Below are 10,581 nucleotides of genomic sequence, written 5' to 3'. Positions count from 1 at the left end.
TGCTCCACAGTTCCTCCTGCTCCTCTTTAATGTGTGGGGGGGCATCTGGCTCCTCTTGGTCCATACTGGAGCTGCACTCCTGCTGTTCAGGGGGAACATCTTCTTTAACCACCAACTGCTGCTCATAATCTGCAGGAAACAGGAAACAAATTGAGGAAAACTGGGACTTCATGCTAACTAGGGGTGTGACCGTGTGTGTTTTAGGGCTGCATGATAAATTACTTCAGCATCGACATTGCAACATGCATATGTGCAAAAGCAACATCTCAAGACATGCGTTGTTAAGTCAGGAAAATTAGCTCATAAACGTCATGCAACTACTTTGTTCCTGCTTCAAAGAAAAGTAAAGTGGAAACACAGGAAACAGAATGAAGTACAGACAATTGTTTAGTCAGTACCTTTAGCTAACAATTTAGATTGTTTTGTCATTGCATTTAGCTAACTATCGCAATTGTTTAGAAGTTACTTTTAGCTAACTATTTCAACAGTTGAAATAATTAGCTAAAAGTACTGTCTAATCCTTAGACAATACTTTAGGGCAACGAGTGGAAGCCAAACACTGTTCCTCCCACACTTCAAAGACACAAACAACGGTGGAAAATCAGCATAACTTCCCCTTAACGCAAGCTAACATCATGACAAGCTGGAGAGAAGTCTGTCAGCTGAAATCGTTAGCTAACACTTGACTTACGTTAACTTAAGTAACATTGGGAAATGATCACGTTATCGATGATAACTTCAGAAACTCGATCCTTTTGCTGTCGTACATTCTTAATGATAAAGTCTTGACTAGTGGACAACTGCAGGATACTGTGTCGTTAGACTTAACGTACTAATCAAAAACTATGTTGTCAATGAGTCTGGGACGTGGGTGTATAATAAGGTCTAGGTCTTGGATCGAGTTGTTATCTATACAGTGCATGTCTGTTTGTGAGCATGGATGCGTACAGTGGGATCAGGGTTTCTTTGTTGGTGCTTATTCGTGGTGGTGTAGGAAGAATTAGCACAGAACACACGAGAGATGTAAAATAATTTTTTGGTTTGTTATAAAACTGTGGCCGGACCATACCCTTCCCTACCCACTTAAACAAAAAATCAAATATCTTTCTCATTGGATCTGTACAAATCACGAAGGTGAAACATTTTGGTTTCAAAACAGCAAATTTCTCCAAAAGGTTGCATGCATGCCTGCCCACTTCCGCTGGGTCTAACGTTAGCTGTCCTCTGACCCACTTCCGCTGGGTCTAACGTTAGCGGTCCTCTGACCCACTGCCGCTTGGTCTAACGTTAGCGGTCCTCTGACCCACTGCCGCTTGGTCTAACGTTAGCGGTCCTCTGACCCACTGCCGCTTGGTCTAACGTTAGCGGTCCTCAGACCCACTGCCGCTTGGTCTAACGTTAGCGGTCCTCTGACCCACTGCCGCTTGGTCTAACGTTAGCGGTCCTCTGACCCACTGCCGCTTGGTCTAACGTTAGCGGTCCTCTGACCCACTGCCGCTGGGTCTAACGTTAGCGGTCCTCAGACCCACTGCCGCTTGGTCTAACGTTAGCGGTCCTCTGACCCGTTGTCGCTTGGTCTGTTCCTCCTCATTTCTTCCGAGAAAGTTACCCGAACTACGTCAGGAGGCTCTCCTCCCAACGAGCTTCAACACAGTTTATGGTCCCATTGACGCATATTGTCACTGGACAACTAACAATCCCCATTTTGTTGGGTACCCATCAAATGACAACGGCAAACAGTCCAGTGGCCTTTCTATCCATTTTATTTATATGCGAGGACTCCATGAAGACTCCAGAGACTGTTGATATTCACTCCATGCAGATTTATTTGTAACATTTTAATAAACCGAGCTGCCTCGGACACGTCAACTGACCACCGGCAATAGTCAGTTGAATAAACAAGTGAATCTTGTAACAAGTTTCATATGACTCACATAATAACTATTAATGTTCACGCTAGTCAACAGATGGTTTACTTCAAAATATTATTGTCCTGGTGTACACCGATCATATCAAATTATTATATTTCTTTGCCTAATTAACTTTACCATGGCCTAATTATGACGTTTTTCCACTGCATGGTACATAGTCATCTTCCACTACTCAGACGGCAGACTGCTGATTGGTTGGAGACAACTGTCTCTAATCACTGCTGACTGCTGATTGGTCGTTTAAATTGATTAACCAGTGGTGTTTTTTTGCTGCCTCCAGTTTCTTTAGAAATTAAATTTGTCTTATGGCAAACAGCCACATGCACACACACTTTGCTGCTATGACTATTGGCCGTGGTCCTACTAATCTGCAATGGAAAAAGGAAGGACAGGGCACCGCAGCAGAGTCGGGCAGGTACCGTTAATGGAAAAACGCCATTAGTTACATAGAAGACACTCCACATGTCAAAAGACCTCAACCATTTTGGTGTCACTGATCATATTACCTCGGAACATAGCAATGCACAAGTGAGTTTTTATAGTTTTATACAGATCATAACATGTCTATTTTAGCTTTGCTTCAAAGAGAAAGCTCCTTTACTCCGTGACAGGAAACACCTTGCTAGGCTAACTTCCCCATGCTACCTCCCTCACAGCTCCCTTTTTTAAACTAAACATAGCTTTCAACTTGCACTTCCTGTCTCCCTGACAGAGAGAAACGTCTCCTCTCCGAGACTGCTAAATTATGCTTAAACATGGTACACAAAATTAAAACATGAGCCCAGTGTGTATTGAATAAACTCCCATATTGATACACAATTAACAGTGAATCTTGAACATGTACGTTACTCAGAATTAAGTGAATGTAAGTGTGAGCCCTATAAAATATCGGGTGGTTCACTTTGTCTGATTTCTTGGTAACGGTTGATTACAGGGGTGTCACGAGTCTCCAAATCCCCTCTTTACTTACATTTTCGATTCTCAAGATTCAATTCAATTCTCGATTTTTACATGTTTTTTAAAGCACAGGTTTCTATGCCTTATTTTTGACTAGACTTGTATGTGAGGTAATGCCTTACCTTTGTCTGCAATCACGCTGTGTTGTCAAATTTAAAACATGTATTAACAGCATAATGCAACACTAACATGTGAATGGTCAATTGGACACTAGACAATTTGTCAATAAAGTAAAAACAAAAAAAGCTCACGACAATCCTGAGGGGGGGACGCTTCGCGCCAGACAGAGTTTGATGTTTGGTGCCCTCAACGTCGTCTTCCAGGCAGCGCTAGGATTAGGCAATGGTTATGGTTGAAGACGCCGGTCGCAGCACTGACTTGAAGGCTTAGTTTTAAAACACTGTCACTGCCCAATATGAGTCGTGTGCAGATTTGAGTTGCGCATGCTCAGATTTAAACGGTTTACGAAATAACTGTCATACTGAAGTTTATGAAATCCGTGAAATAATAACGTTTTCTCATTACGAACAATAACAGAAGATGGAAATCATCTCAGAAACGTTGTAGCTATCTATGGTTGTTTGATGCTAACGTTAGCTCTAAACACCATTCAACTGACACCCTTTGTTGTGTTTGATGCTAACTTGTAGCTAAGCTAGCAGTGAATCAACTTCGTTAAGTAGGTCCATTTTTACTGTGTTGACATTACAGAAGTCTCTTGTTAGCATCTTAGACCGGTTACACCTGTATACAGTCTATGGTTAGCATCTTATATGCTACTTGTCGCAAAGTGACGCATACGCGACAACTCTGCCCTCTCCTCACATGGGGCAGTGACAAACACCATCGAGCCACCACAGCAGTTGAGTAGACCAATAGCAAAAAAGGCGATTTGGCGGACAGCGGTCCACTAACTTGTTGCTCTCTCAAACATAACCAATATAAGCTGCTCTGTTTAGGCTACAAAAGGTGCATGCAGGCTGAAATTCAACCGTGCGGTTTTGTCGTGATAAAGCTAAAACCAGGAGTAATATCCACTAGCTGCTTGGCTCATGTGCAATGGTAAACACAGAGAATATATAGTACTACACGCATAAAGCAGAACTGGCAAACTGTTGCTTTTTTTTGGTCAAAAACGTGAACATTATCAACATAACTCGCTGGAAATCCAAAATACTTCCACACTGTCAGACATGTCAGTGAAAGAGTTCTGTCGATGCGTCTCCTGCACCCCGGTTGCCATGCTGTCTTTTGATTGGCTCTAGTTAAGTTAGACGAGGTTGTGTAACGCAGTACTTCAACACGTGGGTTTTATTCCGCTTGACAAGCCGACCGGACGTGTCACGGGGGCGTGGCAGTATCACAATTTCATTTTTTTCTTCGATATTAAAGATTATGACTTAATTTCGAAATCGTGACACCCTTAATTGATTATATGACGGACATTACAAGAAAAAAACAATATCTAATAAAATATTTAAAATAAGACTGTACTTTTCCCCACCACACAACATAATGTCTTCTATCTAGATGAAGATACATAAAGATTTTTTTTGATACTTGAGATGTTTTGCTTGGACTTGAAGGCACAAACATTCTCCAGTCTGGTCTCCAGTCTCTGGTTGTAAAAGTGGATGTGAGTCCCAGGCTGGTTCTGGTCCTCCACAGTCCTTTTCATCAGCCATCGGACCAAGACATTTATGTCCTTTGACATCAGAACTCCAGGCAAATCTTCTGTTACAGACAAGGCGGCTGAATCCTTTCTCTCATGTGGACTACCATGTGTTGCTGTAAATTTCCTCTCTGTATAAAAGATGTGTTACAGACCGGGCAGCTGTAAGATTTTTCTTCTGTGTGGATCATTATATGTTTCTGTAAAGTCCCTTTCTGTGTAAAAGATTTCTCACAGACTGAGCAGCTGAACGGTTTCTCTCCTGTGTGAGTCATTATGTGTCTGCGCAGAGTTCCCTTGTTGCCAAATCTCCTCCCACACTCCGAGCAGATGAATGTTTTCTTGCATCCTGAATCTTGTTTCACAGAGTTTAAAGTCTCCGGTTGTAAAAGTGGATGTGGATGTGATGGAGGCTCAGGCTCTTTGTTCTCCTCAGTTTGGCGACCAACACATTTATGTTCTTGGAACTGTGCGCGCCAGGCAAATCTTTCGTTGCAAAATTTGCAGCTGAATCGTTTCTCCCTGTGGATTTCCGCGTGTCTCCTTAGATGTGCCTTGCAGCCGAATCTTTTCCCACACTCAGAGCAGCTGAATGTTTTCTTACATCTTAAATCATGTTTCAGAGAGTTTAAATCTGACTGAGGTTCTCTGGTCTCCTTCCAATCAGCACTGTCTTCAGTGTCAGGTTCAGAAGAGTCTCCAATCTGGTCTTCAGTCTCTGGTTGTAGGTCTTCAGTCTCTGGTTGAAGGTCTCCAGTCTCTGGTTGTAAAAGTGGATGTGAGTTCCTGGCTTGTTCTGGTCCTCCACAGTCCTCTACATCAGTTTCTGTTTCCATTGAACCAACACATTTATGTGTTTTTAAATGAATCCGCTGGGCAAATCTTCTGTTACACACTGAGCAGCTGAAAGGCTTTTCTCCTGTGTGAGTCATCAGGTGTTTCTTCAGGTTTCCATTATCAGAGAAAGCTTTACCACACTCAGAGCAGCTAAAAGGCTTTTCTCCGGTGTGCGTTCTCATGTGTCTCTTCAGGTGTGCCTTGGTGCCAAATCGGTTCCCACAGTCAGAGCAGCTGAATGGTTTAGGACTTCTTTTCTCTCCTGTGTGGACTACCATGTGTGACCTTAAACGTCCTCTCCGTGTAAAGGATTTCTTACAGACTGAGCAGCTGAAAGGTTTTTCTCCTCCAGAATGAGTCATCATGTGGTTCTTCAGGTTTCTCCAGTCAGGGAAAGCTTTACCACACTCAAGGCAGCTAAAATGTTTTTGTTCATAATGAGTCTTCATGTGGATCTTCAGGAAAAAACTTTCAGTAAAAGCTTTACCACACTGAGAGCATCTAAAAGGTTTTTCCCCTGTGTGAGTTATCAAGTGTCTCTTCAGATGTTGTTTGTGGACAAATCTCCTCCCACACTCCAAGCAGCTAAATCGTTTCTTAACTATTGAACGATGTTTCAGAGAGTTTAAAGCTGACTGAGGTTCTCTGGTCTCCTTCCAATCAGCACTGTCATTAGTCTCAGGTTCAGACGAGTCTCCAGTCTGTTCTTCAGTCTCTGGTTGTAAAAGTGGATGTGGACGCGAGTTCCTTGCTGGTTCTGGTCCTCCACCGTCTTCTCCATAAGCTTCTGTTTCCATGTGTTGAGTTTGTCTTTGATGAAGCTGTGAGGATTGAGCTTCCTCTTCATCATCTTCACTCTTCACAGGGACAGGAGTGAATGGGAACTTGGTGATATCAGCTTCCTCCAGCCCTTGAAGCTGCTCCCCCTCCTGACTGCCCCACAGATCCTCCTGTTCCTCTTTAATGTGTGGGGGGGCCTCTGACTCCTCCTGGTCCACACTGGAGCTACAATCCTGCTGCTCAGGGGGAATTTCTTCTTCAACCACCATCAGCTGCTCAACATCTGCAGGAAACACATACAGAGAAATATTGTGGAACTGTATCTTATCTCCTGGACTGCGATTGTTAAAGAAATAAATACTGGTTGTTCAGTAAGTTACTTAGGTCATATCTACACTACTTGTCTTCCTTTTTAGCCTTGGACAACTGTTGGAAAGGTTGTTGACTGACATATTAGGGCCCTCTTGTGGTGAAATAATGCAACTGCGCTGTTGACCCCAAAGTGGAGCGGTCAATAATTAATTCGATTTTTTTGTAACACCGGAAATGACCGTGTTAGCGTATCCAGACAGGTGATAGGTAGCAGAAGATTTTATTTTTATAGGTTAGGCGTTTTTTCATTTTAATTTTTAGGAATGATACCGACATTGGAACAATACCGATGTGTACAAAATTGACCAAATCGGGCAATATTATATCGGCAGCTGATATATTGTGCACCACTATTAGTTTCAAAAGAAGATGGAGGCAGTAAACAAACACTGCTGGCTCACATATTTTTAAAATGGCAAGTTTGTTCAGGACCCACGTCAGTTGCTGTGGTCGCTAGCAATGATCAGATCAGAATCAGAATCAGAAATACTTTATTGATCCCCGAAGGGAAACTCTGTGTTGTAGTTGCACAAATATTATAAATAGAGTAGAAATACAAGAAATAAAGAAATATAAGGAATTGGATGAAGCAGTGAGTAGTGACGATTCTCTCCAACCAATGTCTGCAGGTTTACACGTCACCTTTTTCCTTGACGGAGGTGGTACTATTTAAAGTACAGTGGGTACGGAAGTATTCAGACCCCTTTAAATTTTTACCTCTTTGTTTCATTGCAGCCTTTTCCAAAAATCAAAAAGTTCTTTTATTTCTCATTAATGTACACTCAGCAACCCATCTTGCAGAAAAAACAGAAATTAGAAATTTGCATATTTATTAAAAACAAAAACTGAAATATCACATGTCATAAGTATTCAGACCCTTTGTAGTATTTAGTAAAGCACCCTTTGATCTAATACAGCCATGAGTCGTTTTGGGAAATGCAACAAGTTTTTCACATCTGGATTTGGGTATCCTCTGCATTCCTACTTGCGACCTCTCCAGTTTCTCGTTGGATGGTAAACTGTGTGGACAGTCATTTTCAGGTCTCTCCAGAGATGCTCAATTGGTTTAAGTCAGGGCTCTGGCTGGCCATTCAAGAACAGCCACGGAGTTGTTGTGAAGCCACTCCTTCGTTTTTTAGCGTGTGCTTAGGGTCATTGTCTTGTTGGAAGGTAACCCGCGCCCATCTAGGTCCAGAGCACTCTGGAAAATGTTTCCGTCCAGGATATCCCTGTACTTGGCCGCATTCATCTTTCCCTCGATTGCAACCAGTCTCCTGTCCCTGCAGCTGAAAAACACCCCCACAGCATGATGCTGCCACCACCATGCTTCACTGTTGAGACTGTATGGACAGGTGATGAGCAGTGCCTGGTTTTCTCCACACATACCGCTTAGAATTAAGGCCAAAAGTTCATCTTGTCTTCATCAGACCGAGGATTTTATTTATCACCATCTTGGAGTCCTCAGTGTTTTTTAGCAAACTCCATGCGGGCTTTCATGTGTCTTGCACTGAGGAGAGGCTTCCCGCCACTCTGCCATAAAGCCCCGACTGGTGGATTGCTGCAGTGATGTTGACTTACTACACTTTCTCCCACTCCCGACTGCATCTCTGGAGCTCAGCCACAGTGCCCTTGGGTTCTTCTTTGCCTCTCTCACCAAGGCCTTCTCCCCCGATAGCTCAGTTGGCCGGACGGCCAGCTCTAGGAGGGTTCTGGTCGTCCCAACGTCTTCCATTTGAGGATTTGGAGGCCACTGGGCTCTAGGAACCTTAGTGCAGCAGAAATTTTTTTGTAACCTTGACCAGATCTTCCTTGCCACAATTCTTGTCTCGAGCTCCAGGCATTTTCCTTTGACCTCATGATTGTCATTTGCTCTGACATGCCCGTGAGCTGTAAGGTCTTATATAGACAGTGTGTGGCTTTCCTTCAAGTCCAATCAGTATAATCAAACACAGCTGGACTCCAAGTGAGGTGTAGAACCATCTCAAGGATGATCAGAAGAATAGACACACCTGAGTTACATATGAGGGTCCACGGCAAAGGGTCTGAATACTTATGACCATGTTTATTCAGTTTTTCTTTTTTTAATAATTTGCAAAAATTTCTACATTTCTGTTTTTTTCTGTCCAGATGGGGTCTGATTGGTACATTACTGAGAAATAAATGAACTTTTTTGATTTTTGGAAAAGGCTGCAATGAAACAAAGAGTGAAAAATTTAAAGGTCTGAATACTTTTCCACCCACTGTACCTGTTAGTAGGTACAAGGGACTTTTTTCATAATGGAAAACTAAAAAGGGAGAGTAGAGTTGAGGCAAGTTGAGCAGTTACCATGTAATGGAAAAATGCCATAGGACACCTAATACTCACCATATTGTTGAGCAACAGTCTGTAGGAGCTGAGGGGGGGGGAGGCTGAATTACCAAATTGCTTAATCAAATCCTTCACCTCACAACTGACCTTGGAAAACATTGTCAGATACTCATTTGCCACACAGTGTTCCCCCTGCAACCTTTTACGATGCAGTTTGCCACACAGTGACCATTGCTTATCTAAGCTTGCAGAGCTAAGCTCTCCCCAACAGGTTTTACCTATTTCTTCCACACAGCATGTTCAGCCAGGCGGTGTCCCTGCCGTTTATCACTATGCAGTCAGGCTAGAGACAGGAAGGAGCCAGACTCTACAGCATGAAAGCGTTGTACAGTGATGCCCGTCAGGGTTACCAACGACATAGACCTTGACTCCTCAAGCCCAGATTGTTCACTCTGAAGAGACTGTGATTAGATGATGGTGTAAATTACAGCTTTTAAAAGGAGCAAACTCTGGCAGCTATAGGAAGCCAACACCAACTGACAACAGCTATCTGTGGACTCCTCCCTCAATTCACACCCCTGACCTTCAGACAATAGGACCAAAGTCTCTCCTGCAGAATCAGCCAGCCATCCGTGCCTACCCCAGGTATCAAACCCCTGCTATTTTGCAAGCTTGGGACCAGCAACCAAGTTTCTGTGATTCAAAGGATCATTTCTTCAGCCAATACAGCACCTTTAAATGGTTTGATGAGACTTAAGTTCTAGACTGAATTAAAGACAAACAAGCGCTGTTGCCAATGTGGAAGATCACATCAAGTAGCACAATGAACCCTGAAAAAGGCATGCAACATGTGTAAGATAACCACCTACAGATTCTACATAAAGTCAACACTAAGAGTGCGATGGAAGGTACCTGTCTGGTTAGTTCAGCCACTGAAAACATTTACCTAGGAGGAACCTTCCGACTCCACTGGTGTTCCCATAAAGGTCCTCAAAATCGTAAGATGTTTGTAAGAACATCCAGACTCTTCATGGTGCCTCAGTCTCCTTCCAATTCGCTCTGTAGAGCAGCCACAGAAATCCTTCCAGAAAGTCAATGCCTTCACCTCCCTTGCATCGGGATAGCTGAACTTAAGTATCCAGTGGCCACCCTTGAGAAAAGGCACACTCAGCCCATAGACTTGCAGTGTCTCCCATACATTAATATATTTGTGGCAGCACATACTGACACACACAGACAGACAGACACACACACACACATACAGCTGTTGGATGCAGAGCTCTCGGTCTGCGGGAGCTCCAACTGCTGTCTGACTAGCGGGCTACGCTGCAATCTATCAGTATTAAATTAAGACCGTTTCATAACCTGTAAAAAATAAAAATGTCTTGTATGTCAAGTCATTTTTCCGTGTTTTGGTACAGTTCATTTTACTCTTACACTGAATGTTTGCTGCCAGATGAGTATTGAAAAGTATTTTCTGGGACTGAAAAAGCACTTGTTAAGGATGAGGACCAGCTTTGATCCGAAGGTATCAGTCTGAAACAGAGCTGAACAGTCCGACCAGTGTAATTAGATATTAGTTTGTTCACAATATTTCCAGTGCTGCTCAAGCAGAAAGCCAGGGTCAGGGAGAGAAAGATTAATTTGGCATTGAAAAAAGACTAAACGAGGAAGGACAGTATCCAACAGCGTTTGATACTTCATTGTTACGAAAATAAGTATTC

At 43.0% G+C, this 10,581-nt stretch overlaps 2 protein-coding genes and 1 long non-coding RNA gene across 3 annotated transcripts in view; 1 reads left to right on the top strand and 2 right to left on the bottom strand.

The window, feature by feature from the left end:
- LOC116686468 (uncharacterized) overlaps positions 1-5,558 on the top strand; it is a 26,419-nt gene extending 20,861 nt beyond the window's left edge. The window contains exon 4 of the long non-coding RNA XR_004331260.1: positions 5,496-5,558. This is a non-coding gene — a long non-coding RNA (uncharacterized LOC116686468). The remainder of the gene's footprint in view (positions 1-5,495) is intronic.
- LOC116686446 (uncharacterized) overlaps positions 1-6,717 on the bottom strand; it is a 75,300-nt gene extending 68,583 nt beyond the window's left edge. Inside the window, exon 1 of the mRNA XM_032511460.1 lies at positions 5,865-6,717. Coding sequence (XP_032367351.1) covers positions 5,865-6,446 — 582 coding nt within the window. The 5' untranslated portion in view covers positions 6,447-6,717. The remainder of the gene's footprint in view (positions 1-5,864) is intronic.
- LOC116686448 (zinc finger protein 184) overlaps positions 1,746-10,581 on the bottom strand; it is a 22,310-nt gene continuing 13,474 nt past the window's right edge. Inside the window, exon 2 of the mRNA XM_032511462.1 lies at positions 1,746-5,397. Coding sequence (XP_032367353.1) covers positions 4,626-5,397 — 772 coding nt within the window. The 3' untranslated portion in view covers positions 1,746-4,625. The remainder of the gene's footprint in view (positions 5,398-10,581) is intronic.

The sequence above is a fragment of the Etheostoma spectabile genome, unplaced genomic scaffold, assembly GCF_008692095.1.
Source record: "Etheostoma spectabile isolate EspeVRDwgs_2016 unplaced genomic scaffold, UIUC_Espe_1.0 scaffold378, whole genome shotgun sequence".
Lineage (NCBI taxonomy): Eukaryota > Metazoa > Chordata > Actinopteri > Perciformes > Percidae > Etheostoma > Etheostoma spectabile.
This window is presented reverse-complemented; position numbering and strand designations above follow the sequence as displayed.